The sequence below is a fragment of the Rhopalosiphum padi genome, chromosome 2, assembly GCF_020882245.1.
Source record: "Rhopalosiphum padi isolate XX-2018 chromosome 2, ASM2088224v1, whole genome shotgun sequence".
NCBI classification, from domain to species: domain Eukaryota; kingdom Metazoa; phylum Arthropoda; class Insecta; order Hemiptera; family Aphididae; genus Rhopalosiphum; species Rhopalosiphum padi.
Genome location: NC_083598.1, coordinates 78,517,400 through 78,539,466, shown reverse-complemented (window position 1 = coordinate 78,539,466; position 22,067 = coordinate 78,517,400). Strand labels below are relative to the sequence as shown.

Genomic DNA, 22,067 nt, shown 5'->3' with positions numbered 1-22,067 from the left:
CCAATAATATAGATATATATTTATGGTTATGATACTCTTATATGGCATAAAACTCTGGAATTCTGTAATAATCTCAAATACCAATAAAATACATGATGCATGTTCCAAGTGTTTCAAATTATAAAAACTCTTCGTACTGTATTCTCGCAATATCTTACCTCCACGGAGTATATATGAACCTATCAAATTAATAAGTTATATGATTTATCAAGTATATAACTTAAAACCTAGCTCACGTAAAAGTTGATGTGATTTAACACTAGACTTCATTTTTAATTTTAGTAAGTACAATTTACGAAGAACCTTGTAACACATTTATAACCATAGATAGGTATTAAAATTAAAAATGTCATGTATTTTAACATTATTTAATTATTATTTTCCTACAACTGAACTATATATTATTAACACAATAACTATATAGTGTCTAGTAATACATTGAAATTATTAAAATGTAATATTATTAATATTATTATGAAGATATATAATATAACAGTTACATATTTAAACATAATGATTACATTCAAACATCTTTATAGATAGGTATATAACATTATTATGATGATGATCAATTATTGCGTTTGAAATTTAATTACAAGCAAGAATTATATAGGTATACCTAAAATTTCTCAGACATATAATATTTTTGGATTTTATAACATTATAAGTTTATCTATAGGATTCATTTTAGTATTTATGCGTGTTTTTATTTTGTTTATTTATTAATTTCTTTATTAAAGTTATTTCGTATTTCTTCAGATTTTGAATTTTACAACAACAAAAAAAAATGTATTAATAACTTATTAACCAACATTTTATTATTTTTTTTAAAATTTTAATGATATTCATAAAAAATTTAATACTCAGATTTGTTAAATTATTATTGTAAGTAAGTGACTACAGTATCGTTTTAATAACATTATGTTTATTATGATTGTTGGAAATCTATAATTAATGTGCTGATATTTACAATTTTTTTTTACACTGGCTTCTAGCAGGAATGTCTACACCGCTTTGTATACGTATGTTGGAATTTCGAGTTAAATTGAAAAAATAAATAAATAAACAACACTACAAGAATCTGTGGCCGAACAATTCTTCATTAGCATATTCAGTAGCACTCGGTACACAGGATGGTGATAAACTGTTGTTTGTTCAGCTATCATGTGTTGGTCTAACACTTCTCCTGTTACGCCTTCGATGTGGCCCCCGTAAGTGTAAAAAGAGAAATAAAGAATCGGTGAGTGTGTGTGTGTTTGTATGTGTGAACACATATTGTAATCGTTCAGACACCTCTTGGGTAGTCGATAATGAGCAAACACACCGAAAAGAAGTCGCGAGTTGTTTTTTTTTACCTTTTTAATGGACGTTCTTTTTGGAATTATTTTTAAACACCGGAAACGAGACGTTTACATCGAGAAGCATAAAATTTACGATTATTATCTTGACCGTACGATGTCCTCAGGTAGTATATAAAATCAAAGCAGCCAGCTCGACCGACTATAATTTCAAATACTCGTATTGTACATAATATATTTTGTTTAAATTCTAGTGTCCATCCAATACAATCTATTACACTTAAATCATAATACATAATAAATTAAGATTATTCCGTTATAATATTTTTCACTATCAAAATATTAATAACTGCTGATTATTATTTGTTTTTCATTTTTGCGTGTTCTTATAAATACAATTAATTTTTTAGCTATAAAAAAAATATGATTTGAAACAAATACATAGTAATAAAGTTTTTAAACATTATTTTCATACATTCATAACCACTATACCTGCGCCTTGCAATTAAAAAATGTCTTTAGATTTTATCACTGACGATTATAATAGGTACATTCAATTTTTTTATCACTTCTACTAGTCGCTGTATTACAAAAAAAATAATTTAAATTGGTAGTATTTTATTATATTGACAAGCTATAATAAAAATTTATCTATATAGTAAATATACAATTAAAGTGTCCTCATCATATGGGAATTTCATCTAGGCGATTTTTTGTTTCGAAAGCGTATATTAGTGGTACTATATTAGTCATAGATTAATATTAAAGTACTAGCTAAATTATAATAATAGATTTGTGTATAACATATGCGGGCGTATGATGTAGGATATTCTTGTATACAGTTTTACACATTATGCATATTATGTATCATAAACTCATAAATTCATAACTAAAAATATAGAAATATAGGTTTTGATAAATCTTACATATTATGCTCTCCACAAAATTAAAATTGTTAATTGTTAATAAGGTGCTGTTTTTAATTTTTAAAAATCAATTGCAAAAACCAACTAAAATCGATTTTTATACCATATTATTTTTCAAATAAAAGTAATAGTAGGTAAATGTATAATCTTTATAAGCTCATCTATGTACATCATACATAGATTAAAAAAAATATCTAATCTAATTTAGATTGTAGGTACTTTGAAGAGGGTTTTCACAATAATTTGATTATTTAACATTAATTAAAGATATTTTAAGTTTTCGAAATTTAAATTTTTTACTAGGTCTTTAAATTTAATTATTGTAACCAAAATTCCAACATAATTATCATTTCTATAATAGATTTAATAGACTTTGAAATTCTTTGCATAGGTATTGGTACATATTAAACGTATATGAATTAAATATACATTCACGTATAAACTGTGTTCACTTGTAATTTTTAAAATATTCTATGAAATATATTAGAGATGAAAATCTTAAATATTTTTAAATACTTATTCTATTAGAATTTATTAAAAAGTTATGGCTTTATATAATTTATATTGATTGCATAGAATTAAGTTCAGAAAATGTAAACAGACTTAAATTTAGTAAAATGATTAGGTATTGACATCCCTTAAAAGTATGACATATATAACATTGACATATCTTATTAATGTATATATACTATATAGGTATACTCGATGACTTAATGATAGTTTGACAGCTTTTATCATTTAAAAACGATGTCTATTGTCTCTAAAATAGGGTCACTATACTCACTATATATAATCAAAGATACAATTTAGATAATTACAAAAATATAAATATAGTTTTAAAAATAAACATTATTTATACATCAATTATAAGTCAACAAAATAATTCGCGTGCAATAATCTTATCAGATAATTAAAGTTAGTTTACTTCAAAGCTTTCTAATTAAATTTTATTTAGCACTTTGTGATGTGTTTTAAATGATTTAAGTAAATGTTTTGGGAACTTTTTGAGTATGAATTATAGATTTTTAAGGACTTATAATTTATACTACGTTAAAAATGTTAAGAGCTATACTGGAGTCATACTGTAAAAGTAATTATGTGAAGTTCTAGAGAGGTTCTGAACACTGTTGATAGATCATAGAGATTTGCTGTATGACACAAATATGAAAGCACGACATTAACATAAAATTAAGCGAAACCAAATAAATACTGACCACTGTGCAGGCACAGTCAACACTAATAAAACCAATATAAGTATTTATTATAAATTAAATACCTATATATTTATAATTAAAAACAATTTCAATATTATATGTTATGCAGTTTTTTATTGTTGAAAATCTATTATTCTTTTATGTTAATTGAACATTACGGTACAAATTTACACAAAAGATTTTTTTTACTTTTTAACATAGAGTGTGTTTTTCAAATTGGCATGTTTTGGTTATTACAAATTTATTTACTATGTTTATACCTACTAAAATTGTTTCATAGTAAAACATAATAATTGACGTACCTACGCGGTAAAAACGCATAACACGTCTTTAGTTATTAATGATATGTAAATATTATTATGAAACAAGTGGAGTACTTACAACTTTTTATTTATTATACTTACCATTATAATTGTTAAATATTATATAACAATCTTCTCGTTATACCTGTACGTGTACATGTATTAACATGTAATGTAAGTTAAAATTTAAATAAATACATTTTAATAGAATTACTATATTATGTCCATTGCTATTATGAGATGTAGTAATAATTTTTTCCGCGGCAACCGATTAAAATATAATAATCAATATACAAGAAGGAAAATATATAGAAGAAGTGTTATTGTAAGTCCAGTCTTTTAGCATGCCCGTAGATATATGATAATTGCGACGAGATGTGGCCGTTTCATTAACTTTACTCGACCATTGTATTATAAATTTAGATGTCAGGGATCAAAGGTCTCCAAGGTCTTATTCGTTCAACCGGAGCTTATATTCTATTAACGTCGCTGCAACGAACGATGGTTTCCGAACCGTAGACTTTTTCTTGTTTACCGCACATTCCGCCATTGCTTTAATGAATGTCCTATTTGCGCAATGCCCGAACACCAATCGATAGTGTCTCCCAATAAGTAATAACTAATAAGTCATGAATACACTTACCTTTTTACATCTTCGAACACGTTATTGTACATAATATTATGCAGTAATATTTTTGAGATGTTTTGGCGAGTGACGCACAGCTGGTGAATATATAATATTATTATCATATAATATGATATTTGTACGCATTTATAAAAACTCTAATACTGACTGTATAGACACTCTAAACGGCGATTACCTATAATATTCTGGTGTAGTAACTGTAATGGCCTGAGATCACAACTGAATAATATGACTCAATTGTTCGCACGCCTAAAAAAGTGACAAATCGTTAACATTGATACGACGTATTGCGTTTGTCTGTCGTAAAGACATGTATGTATGAGCAATGAGTATACAACTGTTATATAGTCACCGGTCATGAACTGCAGTGCGTGTTGTCCAATATGGTGGGCCCCACAGTCACGTCTTCATAAAAGTATTATAATACTATATAGCGTCTGTAGTATTATACCCTACTCGCGTTACATGTGATTTTGAAACGATGACCAAACACAACCATGACAATTGACAACTACATAAATCACCGCAGCGCCACCATTGACAATACGATTCGACGTGCCACATTTAACGTCCAATACACTGCACATTATAGGAGGTACATATTATTATATTATACTTACGTGTTATAAGTTATAACGACACCGTACACCGATATACAATATCATGTATTCATACGTGTAACTGTATGCATTTAAATATTAATTATTACGGGCGTATTATTAAAATAATAATAACTGCACCGAGCATTATTATAATAATATATTATATATAAAGACAAACGAGTGTGTGTTCGGAAGAAAATAAATATAAAACAACTTTTTTTAGTTAACAATTTTACAGACATTTATTTTTTTTAAATATTGTACACATAAAATATAAAAAGAAGAAAAATACATGTCAGTCAAAGAAGACAAAACATTAGACACTTAAAATATAATATAATAAATATTATAACGTCTATTTTTAATTTTTAATTTTTTATACAAGTAATAAAAGTAAAATAATAATATACACTTATACATAAACATCAAACTTCACAAACTAGATAGAAAAATCTTTTAATTTATAATAACAACGATATAATGTAGTAACGTTTTTTTTAGTATATATATTTATATATATGTATAATGTATATAACAAATGTTTGGCAGCTCAAAAATGGAATAATTTTGCCTGCCATGTGCTTTGAACGTGTCAATTTTAAACAAATTTACTGTAATATATAGATTGTCAAATAATTTTAAGTAATAAATACATAATATTTATAGGAGTATGTACCTATGAGTGAGCATGGAAAACGTCGTAGCTAAGTTTATTTTCTGTTCTTAAAAAAAGAAAAATAAGGATTCTCCTCAATACGTAATACTCTTTTGCCAATCTATCGGATATTTTTCTACACCGGTGTGCATTATATCATAGCGCAGACAAATCGACTGATACACCATAAAGTTATTATCTATATTAGCTATTATCAGTTGTATATCATCTTATTTGTGATAATTATTAGTAGGCAGGCATAACTCACATCCGATGGAGAATTTATAGGTCTAAAATCGAATTATTATAGAAGTCATAAAATATGGTAACAATAATTATTTGAAACATTTTTATGTAGGTATTATTGTACTACCTCTACCTCTTTTATCATACGAATAAATAATAATAAAATTATTTAGATCAGTATAGGTCGTATTGTATAGACGAGTGCGCGATTGAAAATATTCTTAACACGATGTAATTATTTTTAATTAGTAAAGAAAACATGAATTGGAGACACTGAGTTATGAAATTTAAAATGGTAGAAAATAGAGACATAAATACGAAATGACTATAATATAAACCCATTGAGCGATTTACCATTTGTTGTACAAACGTTCGTATACAGATACAAAAACAAGCTATTATTGTATAATACAAAAAATACGATTAACTTACAAAATGACAAAATGTAAGACACCAATGAATGAATAAAAAAATAAACAACATTAATTATTTTATACTTACAGTAAAACACCTTAACAGTAAGTTGTTAAATAATTGTTAATAGTTTTCAGCGTTTTTTTTTTTTTTAATTTAGAAATTATATAAAATGCTTTTACCGAAGAACAAGTGGGTGTTAACAGAAACAGAGATTTACAAAAAAATGTACTAAACCTAATTTTGAGTAATTTACAGAAAAATATAGGAGAAAATAAATAAATAAATAAATAAATAAAACGAAGTATTAATTCATTTTTTTTGTGTGTACAAAAATATGTCTTTTAAATTTTATTAATTTTATAAGAAAAGAATTCGTACCGTTTTAGCCTTCAAATTTAAATTTTTCCGTAAAATAAAATTTTCAAAGATTTACCAGTAAAAATATATGTTGGAATGCAAAACAGGCATACCATAATAATAATAAAAATGAAAATTACAGTTATATTGATAAAAAGCAAATAAAATAAATGCAAAAGATAAAACAATACACACTAATTATGCTAAAAATAAAAACCTCGGGATATTCTATAGCCCAGCGGAGTATTTTAGCAAGGAATGTATTCGTGCATTACATTTTAATCGTGATTTAATCAGGTACTTCGATGAGTTTTGTTTCCTCAAACCGACACAATTGCTATAAATCTGGGAACCGGAGCGAATTAATATTAAATATTTTTTCACACAACATGAGAAACGCGGCTTAACTACGGAATACATTACTATAAACATTACGAATTCACCTATTTGGATTGACAGATTTATAAGTTTCACACATTAGTGAATAAGTAAAATACCTGTTGCGTTGTTAGATGTGATAAGTCCTTACTACTTGAAAAGTACACGAACAGTTTTAAATTACTCTACGATGGCATACTCTACATTCAAGATGATCCCACATTAAAGATACAAATCGTGTAGCACCAATAATTATTACAAATATAGTTATGTCCCTGTTTTGATTTTGGCGACATCATTGCCGACGGTATAAATACTCTGTAATCCAATAATAATGATAAGATAGGCATCGTAAGATGGAGCGACTCATACATTGGTAGTGTAACTAAACATGGTAACAGTGGTTTCTTCCGTGCTTACCTTTAGGTTTTAAGCACCCTAGCGCATGAAAAACAAATAAAAGGGAATAAATAAAGACATATTTGCATGATTGCGTCTACATGTGACCAGTGTCGCCGGTTTGGAATCCCATATGATGCATATGTTGTTGCGACGATCCTTGTTGCTGCTGATGCTGTTGTTGTTGCTGTTGCTGTTGCTGCTGCTGCTGTTGTTGTTGTTGTTGTTGTTGTTGTGCTAACAACGCTGCCATTTTGGTTTCTTTTTTCGTCCGTTGCTTCAGATGAACTTTTGCGTGTCTCTTTTTTTCATCGCTCCTCGCGAACTTGCGACCACACACGTCACATGTGAACGGTTTTTCGCCAGTGTGTGTTCGAATGTGCGTCGTAAGATGGTCAGATCTGGAAAACGATCGCATGCATATACGGCACTGGAACGGTTTTTGACCCGTGTGTATACGGATGTGCCTTGTAAGTTCATCCGATCTGGAAAAACGACGGTCGCAATGCTCCACTGGACATGCATATGGTCGTTCGTGCACCGGCGTCTTGCTAGGTCTGTTTGGGTATTTTCGGGGTTTCACTGGCACTAGCTTCAGCGGTAGCGAAGACTGCTGGTACACTTGCGATAGTATTTCGTGACCTTTGCTTGTCGACGGGTTATACTCGGCTAGCTGGACGCTGTAGCCACCCTGCGACACGCTCGACGAACCCGGTGACTGGACGTCCACGTTTACTACGTTGAACTCTTGCTTGGGAATCATTTGTTGTTGTTGTTGAGATTGTAACTGTTGCTGTTGCTGCTGTTGCTGTTGTTGTTGGTGCTGTCCACCGTATTCGACCGGTGAGTCCAACCAATGGTATTTGTTCACTGGTGATGACTGTTGTTGCATCATTTGACCACGGTTGTGGTATATGAGATCTTGATCGTTTCCAGTCACTCCGCAACCGGCGTATGTGGGTGGTGCTTGTTTACCACAGTCGATACTCATTCCAAGCAATTCTACTTGACTTTGTTGAGATCTGTCTTCGTAGTGAGGACTGGAGCTGTGGTATGAGGTGGGCGTGCTCGACGGTTGAGGTTGGAGCAGGTTGAACAAAGGTGGAAATATGTTCTTATCTGGGCTAGGCAAAAGCCAAGATGTGCTGAGGTGGTTGTTATTATTGTTATTTGAGGAACTAGTTGAGCACGGAGCTGTTTGCATAGGACTATTTGTGGAGAACCTATAACTAATTCTGGACTGCCCTGATGGTATGCTAGAGTTAGTTGTGTACATGACGTCTTGACCGGCATCGTCCTGTTCCGGTTCACCTCCGATGGCTTCTGTTTTTAATTGAAGCGATACCTCTAGCTTGTGTTCTATAGCACTTCTATTGCTACCGTTTTCATCAGTGTCTTGCAATGATCCTGAAAAATAAAAATAAAAATAATTATATATTTTTTTCTATGAATATTATATTATGTTAAGTTTTATAACAATTTATCGTGTTTTCACACTTTGCAAAGGATCATATTGGTGTTAAACTAAATAGTTTAAAAAAAACTTGTGACACGTGTTGGCTGGTGATTATTTTTCGTATAAAATTTGGATTTCTGCCACCATTCCACATTATACATTTACACGTTTAATAATAACTACGTGCTAGTTATATATGACTACAGCATGAAATACGAACACCAAAATTTCACTGATTATTGCAATCCATTACCAGACCCTACCTTTATTCATTTCGGACACACATATTTGTCAGTTTAAATTTTATATTTTGATATTATTTTATTCCACGCCATATTATATACTATACTCAATAGTTTTTCAACGCTAAATCGAAACACATTATACTAACATTTACAAAAAAAAAAAATGTTATTATAATATTATACGATAATGAATTATATTATATTTGTTATTTTGCTATAAAATATTGTGAGGCACAAAAGAGGAAACTGTATTATATAGAGTAAAATGATAATAATTATATGCGATAAAGGATTTTAGCTAGTATTAATATTTACCGATAATTAGTTTTTTTTACGATATCGAATTTTTGATAAATATTCACAGTGATGAATAATATTTTTGGACATTAGAATTTGTAGATGTCGTGTATACGGCTGTTTGTGGTTTTTTTTTAACGTGTGTCACATATTTTTCGGATTATCTCGACGGCGACGACAACTGGTTTATGCTGATGGCGAATTTGTTACTTTTTTCTACATACTTTATTATCCCGTCGTCTTTTCAACCCATTCTAAACTATGTAACCATTGCAACGCACGTACATTATGATGTTGAGCACGTATACACAACTGAAGACCTTATTAGAGACATTCGTTAATCCATGAAAATCCCGTAGGTACACAGTATAATGTAATATAAAGATAGAAATAGTAATAAAAATCTTTTTCTGAGCCAAATATTTCAATTTTTTTTTTGCATTCAGGGCTACACAAACACTCGAAATATTGTTGAATTATTATTATTAGTTATTTTTTCTAAAGCAATTGAAATGAAACAAACTGCCACGGTTTTGTATAAAATCTAGACATTAATAACGTGAACAATAAATAACGATTGTAATTGTATAACATTTATATTTTATATAAATTAAAACAACACAGATCGAAAATAGTGAGTCTAAACAATTATAACTTCTGATCAATGTTTATATTAAGTAGTTTTTTTAGTATTGCGTTATTGTTATTTATAAATTCTTCTGAGATTCAATAAAAAAAAAAATAATAATAAAACAACTGACCCAGTGGTTTGTAGACTATTGGGGATCATTATCAAGGCACCACATGCTGAGTGTTTAGTTTTGTTTTTTTTTTTTATATAAATATACGTATATAAACAACGCTGCCACAAACTAGAATACATTATTTTTATGAAAAATATTAACGTGCGTATATATAATGTAGTATTATAAATCGTCCGGTAGAACCATGGGATGCCGAGAGAAAGCAAATGCCGCGACATTTTTTCTAGTTGGTCTTGAAGTTTTTGAAAAAAAAAAAAGTAAGAACAACATAAGACAACATAAGACACATTGGACGTTTGATGTTATCGCCGTTAACGATTAGCCCTGTGAATTTATCCAACACGCAATATGTCTCATAAGTTCTTCTAATACATATACAAATGTTTAGAATGCAATCAAATGTATTTTTTTAGGATTTAATTATTTTTATTTATGCAAATGCGTGATAAAAAGGACGTTAAAAAATGTCTACAAATCGTTGAATAATTGTTACTGTTAATGCCGCAGTGATATATATAACTAGTAATACACGCACATATTAAAACATATATATACGCGTAACAACTATATAATTATATGCATGTATATTATATTAATATATATATATATAACTGTTGTATATTTTTAGGTTTATATTTCTATAGTTTACTGCAGGTTTTAAGCACAACAATACAGGAATATTGTAATATTATTGGTCGACTGCCAGATATTAGACGAGGTATGTTAATGTAATAGGTACCTATAAACTTTTTTAATTTTAAAATTAACGCCATTCTCCCGGCAGAAGAAACTAATTTGTTTGAACTAATGCTTTTATATAATTTCCTAATGTTTACTCAAAGATTTAAATAAACAGATTCTAATCATTAAAAAAAAATAAAAATAAAATGTTAAAAAGCAAAAGTTTTTTTGACACGCGCCATAAAGGCGGCTACTTGGCGATGAATGTATACGTTTTATTTAGACACACGGTAATTAATACTTGTATTGGAACACGTGGATTGTACATGGAATTCATTTACGCAATTGAAAAATATTAATTTATTGCACAAGTTTAAGAATGCTATTGGTCGTAATAATCGAACGGTCGGTGCACGGCAATGCATATATTATAATTATTGACTGAACGCGTTATGTATCATAAATATTATAATTCATTATAATTCAGATTATCATAACCGTAACGTAAATCGACGGACACACATTCCACGTAAATATAAGTATCCAATACAACGTTTATAATTGAAACTTATATTATTACATATCATTATTACTTATATTAGTCATATTATATTATAATATAATACATTAATAGCTATGTATTATATAGTAGTTTACGTATTATTGCAGACTAGTTGAAAACACTGTTGTGATTGGCGTAATCTAAAAACTGACAATAACCGTTTTGCCTAGGTGTTTTAATGGCGTTACGATCGATTGTATACAATAAAATATGTACTTTTATTTTTCGCTGAGTTGCAAGCGGTCGTAATAAAAAGTGAAATCATTTCTCGTCAACTATATATAACGACCTCGTCAGTCGGCTATACAGGGGTCGGTTACGTGCGGGTTGTGCGTGAACGTGGCAGGTGGGAAAGAAGGGGGGTTATGTCCGGGTAGGAAGAATATTGATTTCGACTCCATCGCATAACCTTCCAGGAAAAGCAATATAACGTATGCAAATTGTAATTTATAATAGAGTAAAATATTTTTCTGTCAAATTTCCACACACACACACACACACACACACACACACACAAACACTCACATTTATATATTGTATGTATGAATAAGACAACGCACCATGGCAGCGATACTTAATTAACGTCTGAGAACGTTAATAAAATAGCAACTTATCGTTGTATTTTCTCCAAATAGTTGTATATTATATTGAATTATATACGTATTTAAGTTCACCACCCGCCTCTTATCGATTTTTTCCTGTAGATTCCTCCTGACGTTTACCTAACCGTCAATTCACAACGCCACATATTCAACGATCCGTCCCATTCATGCGGAGAGTGGCAAACACTATCAATACAATTCCATTATAAAATATTTAAGTCCCTTTCATTCGGGCCGGGTGGTATTGATCCACCGGCAGTGGCGGTTCGCACGCAATGCCACGGCCACCACCCTCTAGATCGCGCTCGAAACGCACAAATATACCACAGCATTCCTGGTAAGTCCATTCAACTTGGTACAACCTATGTGTCCTACACAACCCCTGATAACCTTTCTCCGCCTTCACCACCGCCATTGAAAATTCAATCCTGCGCGAGCGTTCCCCGGAGCGCCGGAACATCGAACGCTTTGCAATGACATCAAGCCCACGATGTGGTTTTCGTGTATTTTTTTGTATAATATTGTTATCAATATAGGTTCTATTTCCATAATTTTCAATTCTCACATAATATTTATTTATGGTAGACTGGTTAAAATTGAAATAGGTACGTACCTAACCTGTATAAGTATATAGAATATAAGCCACGTAACTATACGTAAGAGAGTGACAGTGAAAATATATGGCCATGCCTAGTCGTGGTGTACATTTAGAATATTATGAATTGGTGTATCTACGTTTAATATCGGAGCTGTGGGGTGGAAACGAGAGGGAAATATATTTCATTCACCTTCTTGGCGTGCCGAGGTCACTGCGAAATCGATGAACGACTACTAGCGCGGGAGGGTCACCGACACCGCCCGCCCTGTTCAGGGGGTTATGGAAATTTTATTCATATAATATTTCATTCATGTATACAATATGAAACGAGGTACCAACAACAATGTTATAGCGCCTTAAAAATTAATTATAATTTAAAACCAAGGTGGGATAACTATACTATACACGTTATATTGTAAGTTACACGAAAATAGATTATGCAAAATTTCTGATATAAAATAATAATTAATTAATGACATTTTGTAAGTAGGTACTTTTATTTTTATTTACCTATAGACTCGCCTTATTTTATATGATATGTACTTATGATAGTACTTACTTAGAATAATTTTTATTGGAAATAAGGCTTATAGGTGCATATAAATACATAATTGCAGGGTATTATATCGATTGAAGTATAGATATATTCACTTATCCCTAATTTTTGTACCTAATCAACATTTCATCTAAAACATTTTCACATTTTACTAAAATATATTCTTATTTTAAAATTTATAGCAAACATTTTGAAATTTTATTTACAACTTAAATTATGTTTATCTGTAGACAAAAATTTCTTGGGCGTACTTGAATAAAATTATTACTTATAATATTACTTTTTACCTATTTCATATATGAGTATACAGTTAATTATTTTGTCGTTAAACCCATCTATATTATACCTATATATAATATGTATATATGTATTAAAATGATATATAGTGTGAGAAAGTTTTGTTTTGTTGTAAGATATTTTCACTCCAAGATAATACTTATAGTTTTATTCTCGGCGTTTAAAATAATTCCGGAGAAGTATAAGTTAACTACCTATACTATTCGGTTTGTAATTTTTAATAAACATTTATAAATCGTGTAAATGCGAGGGCCTTATTACTATACATCTACTAATCCTACATATTTATAGTTAATTAAACAATAAAATATGCGAGTTGAGTTAGTATTGCTAGTCAAGATGTGTACCTGTTATGAGTGGCGGTTCTACGACTGTGGACGGGCCGAAAAACGAAGGTACTTCGGCGCTCGTTGTGACGGGCGTGTTGAGATCGGTGCCGGCGTTTCCCTGTGCCGGACTGTGGCACGCCGAGTTGCCGGTGCCGTGTCCGCCGTTGCCCACGTGTCCACCGGTGCCGGTGGTCACGCCGCCTTTGTACGTTTCGAAGCTGAGCACGTTAAAGTGTCCAGCGGCCGTGGTGGCCGTGGTGACGGCGGCCGCGGACTCGGCCAACAAGTACGGGTGGTGATGGTGGTGATGGTGATGGTGATGATGCGCATGATGGAGCGGCCCGACGCCGGGCTCGAGGGCACCGCACTCCATGATCATATCGGCTTCGGGCTGTTGTTGGTGCTGCTGGTGCTGGTGCTGCTCCGGGACACCTACGGCACAAGCGTCACGCCGATCACAATTATTATTAACAGTGCCGGTGCTGTTATTGTTGTTGGTAGTGGTGATGTGGTTGTCGTTCGCGGTACGATCGGCAACGGGAGCGCGGTCTTTTGGATCAATTATTGGGCACGGTGGTGGCGATTCCGGCGATTCGACCAGCTCGATGTCGTGGAACGGGTACCAATCGTCCGGCGGCGGCGACCACGAGCTGGGGGCCAGGGGCACGCGGATCACGCACCTGGACAGTGCCAGGCCTGAGCTGGGGGGTTGGCGCGTCCGGTGACAAAAACGGCGACGAGCGAATAAACTTATTTTAGTAATCGTTCGTCCAGACGATTACCGACGGCGAGCGGATCAACGCTTCAGGCCGTACGCTTAACGCGTCTTGTAATTTTATCGTGATAAAATATTTATAATGTACAAACTGTGTGGAGAGAGAGATTCGCTGCAGGCGTTCCTCCGGTTTAGGCGAAAAACCAAAAAATTCGTTATTTTCTGAACTCGCGTTACGATGTCAATCTCAGAAATGCGTATGTGACGGGCGGGTAGGCGTCGACAACAACAATATTATTATAATTTATTTTATACAATAATATTATAAACGGGGGGGCGCGCGCACTCGGCGACGACGACGGTAAATAGGACGCGCGTATCGTTCGTTACTGCGATGGTACTGCGGCAACGCACATGACTGGGGCCGCTGCACTTGCACACACACACTAACAAACGTAAAAACGCACACGCACACGGTCACGCACACGCACGTGATGCTGGCGCCGGTCGACTTGTTGAACTGAAGGCGCGCGCGGCGCGTGTGTCGGGATACGCGGCGGCCGTACACACTGAGAACGAGCGCACTGCCCACACCGCGGCGCGGGGCGACGTATAAGCGTCGGTTTTATGAATGAAGCCCGTCTCTGTCCCATATATGGCAACGAGCGCCAGGCGGTGGCGGTGCGGAGGAGGCCGGGCGGACGGCGGCGAGCCGGACCAATGGCAGCGCGCCCGTAACGGTGACGTCGGCGTGACGTCACTCGCCGCAGACGACCTGCCGTACGCGCACTGGCCGCCGCCACCGCCACTACCGCGGAGATGGCGCGGTGGCGATGGTGTCTCGCCGGCGGTGGGGGTGGGGAAGGCGAGGATTTCGCGATGCCTCCCCACCGCCGCCACGGTCGTCGCGCCCCATCCGACCCCCTGTCCCCCTCCCTCCGCACGCGAGAAGTCGAGCTGCCGAGCGAAACCCTCCGACGACGACGACGACGCGAAGTCGGCGTCCCTACCGCGCCGTACGATATTATAACGCCGTTTTGGATTTCACTCGTTATAATACAAAATAATAATAATAATAATAATATATTACATCGTATTTATTAGGTATTATATTATTATTATAAGTAGGTAGAGAAGTGTGTCGTTTTATTTCTCTAGCCGCCGCCGCCGTCGATCGCGTGCGCACAGTTTCAAAAATCGTTTTATTTCTCATCGTGTGACGTCTTATATATACGTATTATAATATATTATAATAATGTCACACGATGTACCTATAATAATAATAATAATAATAATATATCACCATTCACCGCACGATACAGTCCACTGGGTGTATTTTCTTACGAACGCTGCGTGTTTTATTATTATTATTATACGCATCTGATCTCCGGTTTACATTTTTATATTCTATTTTGTCGTTGTGATTTATTTTTTTATATTTTTATATTTGCGCATATTATTATGTAATGTATAATTTAGACTCTACGCGTTGCAATACACGAGCATATAGGTATATAGGCACTTCCGAATCGAATAATCCTCAACGAATGACTAGGTACTTATATAATAAATATATATTATGACTATAGGTATACCCATGTTTAATACAACAGTAACTATACATACACCTATACAACAATATGCGTCTATATATAGATACTACCTATGTTAAGTTTGTAAAATGTATATAGCATCAATCGGGACGAACCCGATTTTTCTAAAACAGTAATATTTCAGGGTTCCTATTTATAACAATAATAATAATGTAAACCCCACCTAATGAGACGGAGTTCTGGATTAATTATAAAAACAAAAAATTATAAGTGATGTTACAGTTGTTATTGTTGGTAGCGATTAAAAAATAATCTTATGTAAATATGTTGGCGTCAAAACAAATAGGTATATATAATGATTCTGAAAATGTGTGTTGGGATTTTCTGTTAGTTGAAACTTACTATTTTTTAAAAGCATACTATTATTGTGTGTTCAAAGATTATATCAATTTAAATATTATACTTGAGTTGAGTATATGTATAACAACGAAAGTTAAAAAATTAAATGTAATTGTAATATATATATAATAATATATTATACAAAATAAAAAGTATAAGAGATACAATAAATACGATTCTTAATGTTTATGATTCTCTGATTATTTTAGTGAAAATTTGAAGGCTATTGATAACAATAATAATAATATAACCTTTTGTTTTTAATTCATAATTTTTATCGGGCACTAATGAGTAGGTATCAAGCGAGTTTCAGGGACTTACTAGGTAAAAAGACTAATGTACTCGACGTTTAAGGCTTAACCCATCGAATAATTTATTAATATAAAAAGGTTTAATACCTAAATATATACTTATGTCTACCAATCATGTATGGCTATATGTATAGTTGTATGCATACCTAATATTATGCTTCTTTACATAGATAGAATTCAATAAGTACGGTTAATATAATGCTTATAACTAATAACTAATTCATATACTTTTGAACATTTAATTTGTACCTATATTATATTATATGTGTATAGTACTATGATTAAAATATATTGATTTGATAGTATTGAATATTGATAGTTATAATGGGTATTTATGAATGGCCGCGATAGAATTATGTTAATTAATTAATTCATATAATATTACATTTGAGCCAAAGAATTTAATTTTATTACTAAATTGTAATTTAAATATTTTTTTTCAATAATGGATATAGGATAATGTTATTTTGCTTTTTATTGTATACTAGATGTTACATATTTTAATTATAAATTGTAATTAATAAAATTAAAAAAATTATTATTATGAAAATTATACGACTATGCACTCATTATGTTATGGCCAAAAACTAATGAATTATTTTTATTCATAACTATATTAACATTTTATTTTTAGCAAAGACAACTTTCTATCAAAAAAAGCACGAAAAATCTTTATTTAGTACGTATAATTATGAGTATAATATTGATTAAAACAACTCTTGAAAACTTTGTTCAAACCGTGGTAATAAATAATATATGTATTTGAATTTTTTATTTTCAACTTTATACAGGCGGATGTTCCAGTGTTCCATCAATGACGTAGATACTGCTGGTTACTCGTAGGTTATTTATATTGTCAAAAATAAACGATGTGGGTTTCCGGTGTCATTTCAAAGAAATCTCATCATTACAAGACACAATTAAAACTAAGTATGTGATGTCTTGAAAAATAAAATAAAAATATTTTTTTATAGAATAACATACTTAAGAAAAAATAGGATCTAAAAAACATTCTATTTTGGCATCGAATTATGAAATAAATAGAACCATAAGTTTATTTTATTATATTTCAGTGAAACATGAAGTAATTTTGTAAAATAAATAACACACGCCTATAATATTATATTATCATAATAGATTTTATACAATCTATAAGATTTAGATTTTCCTACCTAAAGTCTAAAACATTAAATATTTTATATTTTTCGTTTTTGAATTTGATATTATTGTATTATCCATGTATTTAAGTACTTACATCGAAAAACTAATAAATTATTTCCCTAATAATAGTGGTAAACGGGAGTTAAAGCAAATTCGTATAATACCTACATACATATTTAGTGGCTCTACAATTTACAAATAACTCATACCACTCATACCAGTCATACCTATATATTAAAATTTTACCTAAATTGTTTCCTAACTAAATCAATAAAATCAAAAGCAACATTCTACTACAACATTTAACATTTTACATTTTACTGTATATCACAGAGCAATGAAGTTAGTTAAACCACGATGAAAATTAATTTTCATCAATGCGGAATAATTTCTATACGTGATGTTGTATATTGTGTTGTTATAATACATATAGCATCTTTCGAGTGATTTGATTAACAAGTATAGTTATTGTTCTGAGAACTATTGCATATTTCATTAAACTTATATCTTCTATCTATTCGGAAAGAAAATTCAATTAATTATCAAGTGAATTCATTAAAATGTCTAAATGACAATTCATTTCTTGAATTCTTAATATGTGTTAATAGGTATAGGTATATGAAATGAGTCGATGAAACTTCTACTGGAACATGACGTATTGTTTTAATATTTAATATAAATCAGTTAGGATTTAGAGTTTTAGAATATATATTTATATTTATATTATCTGTTATACATTATCTATGTATTAATATTTAACGTTAGACGATAAATACAACGTATGATTGACGGAATGTGGCACCTATATCACGAATCATAATATTATCGTATTTATATTGATAGAAAATCGTTTTATCTTACTATAAAATATTAAAATAATAACAAGTTATATCTGTTGGCGGTTGTTATGATAGGTACATTTTCTCACTAAAAATGGAATGTGATGTATTTTATAATGAACAATTTTAAACCTAATATTATAATTAAGTATATTGATTTGATTTATTTTCAATGCGCTTTTCCAAACAATATTAGATGGTAGGGATATACTATATATATAATTTAATATATTATACTAGGTTCTACTTACTTTTTGTATTAATCCACGAGGTGTGTTTTACACAATTACTATATACGTGGCAAAATCAAGAAGTAAAATTGTATAACCATTGCGTAGACGATATTATAATATTATACGTACATCATATATATGATGTTTAATACGCAAAATATACCTATATTCATATATAGTATATACGTTTTGTAAACGTTTCTGACAAACGCAATACCTATATTCATACAGGTGTAATAAATAAAGCTAATGCCATTATTATAGTTCATATACTAACTCCTACAAATACCATAGTATTAATAATAATTAATATTATTTTCGTTGTACCTATGTACAATATATTATTATGCCTTTCCCCGATTTCCCGACGCATCCCATAACCGTTGTCCGAGGAACATATCCTATATGTATGTATACGTCCTACTATTATATTATCGTTTGTGTTCTGTTCTGCAGTAATATATGTTATTATATTGAAATTGTATATTATTATTATTATAAATATATATATATATATACACACACGATGGTGGAGGTGAGATCGGAACGCGCGCTCGTTATAACGGATATATTTGTAGGTCAGTACAATACCGATATATCGGTCACTCTGCCAATACAACAACACGACCACACATATGTGTATAATGCGACCTACATAATATTATTATTGTGATCGTGTGTTTTTTTTTCTCGCCCCCGAAGTTTTACGCTACGCACATTGCACATATATTTGTGTTTGTGCGTGTGTCGTGTTTGTATATATAATACATATTATCATCGTAACATACGCGCGATAGTGTATTGTGGAATTCGGACGGCCCACGGAATATGGTCTTCTAAAATTAAGCTGGCTAACAGCCCGGATCGGTTATTTTGAGTACGTGACTAAGTCGTGTTAGCTGTGTGAACAAATAATAAAAAAAAATATATCGCAGTTATATTTTTTTCGTTTAGCGCTTCGGTGATTCACATTTTAACTTTTTTCGTCTATTCAATATTGTATATTCTCCCATTTATGTATTACAAGATTATAATTTCAGGTAGACACCTATCTTCAATATGATGTATTTAGTCCTATCAATAATATTGTGTTTATTTATGGGATTTGAGTATTTCGCACACGATTTCACTAATATGTACTAGCTTATTGTATATTATATACATTTGTTTAGAGATTAAACGAATATTATACCTAAGTACAGCATTATTTTGGCTATTTTGTATTCTACCGAATTCAGTAATTGTAGAGTGGTAGGTACTGCACACGTGACACAACAATATGTGCACACACGAGATCTTTTTTCATTCTTATCGGCTATGAGTATAAAATACTATAACATAATATTAAACGTAATTTACAGTATATCATAATTCATATATTCAAATTTATCATACACAATATATATTATGTATCTGCGCTTTGAAATATTTTTCATTTTTATTTTACAATTAATAATATATTTTATTTTTGATACAATTCTTCAAAGTTATACTGTATCATATAAATATCTATCTGCGTGAATGGTTAAGACGTCTTAAGAAGTAATTAAACATCATTATCCTTTGATGTCGTTGTTTTAACTATAGCTATTTGAACGAATTATCTTATGATTTACATAACACTATTATTGTGATGTTTATTTATGTTTTATAAAGTTTATACAATTTTTAAAAAAAATTTTAAAGAATCTATAGCGAATGTTTTTCGTTATTATTGTGATAATCTTGTGTAATGAAAAATATATAATGACGCAAATCTCTAAAAATATACAAGAATCTCTCATCTCTGCTTGTACATTGACGTCTTCTGTTTTAATTTTGGTATCAAGATTTTTTTTTCTTAAAATCTACTCCAATTGTTTACGAAGCTTTTGCGTATAACGCAATATAACGTATAAGTAAACATGTTTCAAATTTCAATCAATCGAAAACAAATATAAAGAAACCCTGAAAAATCTTTTAATGAACCTTATAGAAGGGAAACCAATAGAAATATACTGACTATATTATAATAGTAATAATATACGCATGGATTCTTGAAAATATATACTTTTTATTATACTTTTTTTTTTTTTTTAATTTGGTTTGGGTGCGTTGAGTAGCACTATATATAATATAAGGTTTGTTAGATTTTAATCGTATGATTTTTTTCCTGATTATTATTTTATTTTAAATAGATAAAATATATTTTCTTTAATTACCACGAAAGATTGTATTATATATTTTTATTCTACTGCATAGTTGTCGAAAGGAGTGAAAACCATGCACTCATAATACGCATTAAAGCGTTTACAATGATAATAGTAATAGTATTTTATATACACGATAATATAATATGTAATAACGTAATAATGACTGAAAGTTTTATGTAAGAAATCGTTTATTCTTTCTGATATTCTTTCATAACTCGGAATTACATTAAAATAACTACATTTTTCCTTTGCATGCGTGTGTACTGTATGTGCTATACTACATAATCCTATGTGAATATTACATGAAATCTAAATGGTGGCAGTTGAATACGAATTACACTGTGTCATGACACACACGCGCATTATACACAATCACAATAAATTTATATATATACACATAAGCCAATGTGCCATATAAATCGTTTATATATATATATATATACGATGAGCCACCTCGATACGAAATGTACCTTTTTATTTTTTCATCTTTTCATTTTGTTGTCTTAGTCTCTCAGCTCGCATAATATAATAATAATACGCATCGGTGAGTAATAAAATATAATGGATTTTATCGGGTGTCTTATATTATATATTCTGCCGTGCAAAATTGTAAGATATAGAAATTCTTTTTGACCCCCCCCCCCCCGATTTCTCTGTCACACACTCTCTCACTCACTCATTGACAACTCTTCGCCTCCCGGTTTCTCTTTTTCTTCAGACCAACCCTTCTTCCCATCAGATATCACTCCTAAATCTTTCTACTGTTCCAAAGTATATACATACAGCGCGCAGTAAATACGATGACTGTATATCTGTATGTATTTGTGTACTATAATA

At 31.3% G+C, this 22,067-nt stretch overlaps 1 protein-coding gene across 1 annotated transcript in view; it reads right to left on the bottom strand.

Annotated features, from left to right (window-relative positions):
* Positions 1-5,202: 5,202 nt before the first annotated feature.
* The window catches only part of LOC132919378 (protein lozenge-like), a 28,518-nt gene continuing 11,653 nt past the window's right edge, over positions 5,203-22,067 (bottom strand). Inside the window, exons 2-3 of the mRNA XM_060980956.1 lie at positions 13,846-14,259; positions 5,203-8,847 (exon numbers count right to left, since the gene is read on the bottom strand). Coding sequence (XP_060836939.1) covers positions 7,538-8,847; positions 13,846-14,259 — 1,724 coding nt within the window. The 3' untranslated portion in view covers positions 5,203-7,537. The remainder of the gene's footprint in view (positions 8,848-13,845; positions 14,260-22,067) is intronic.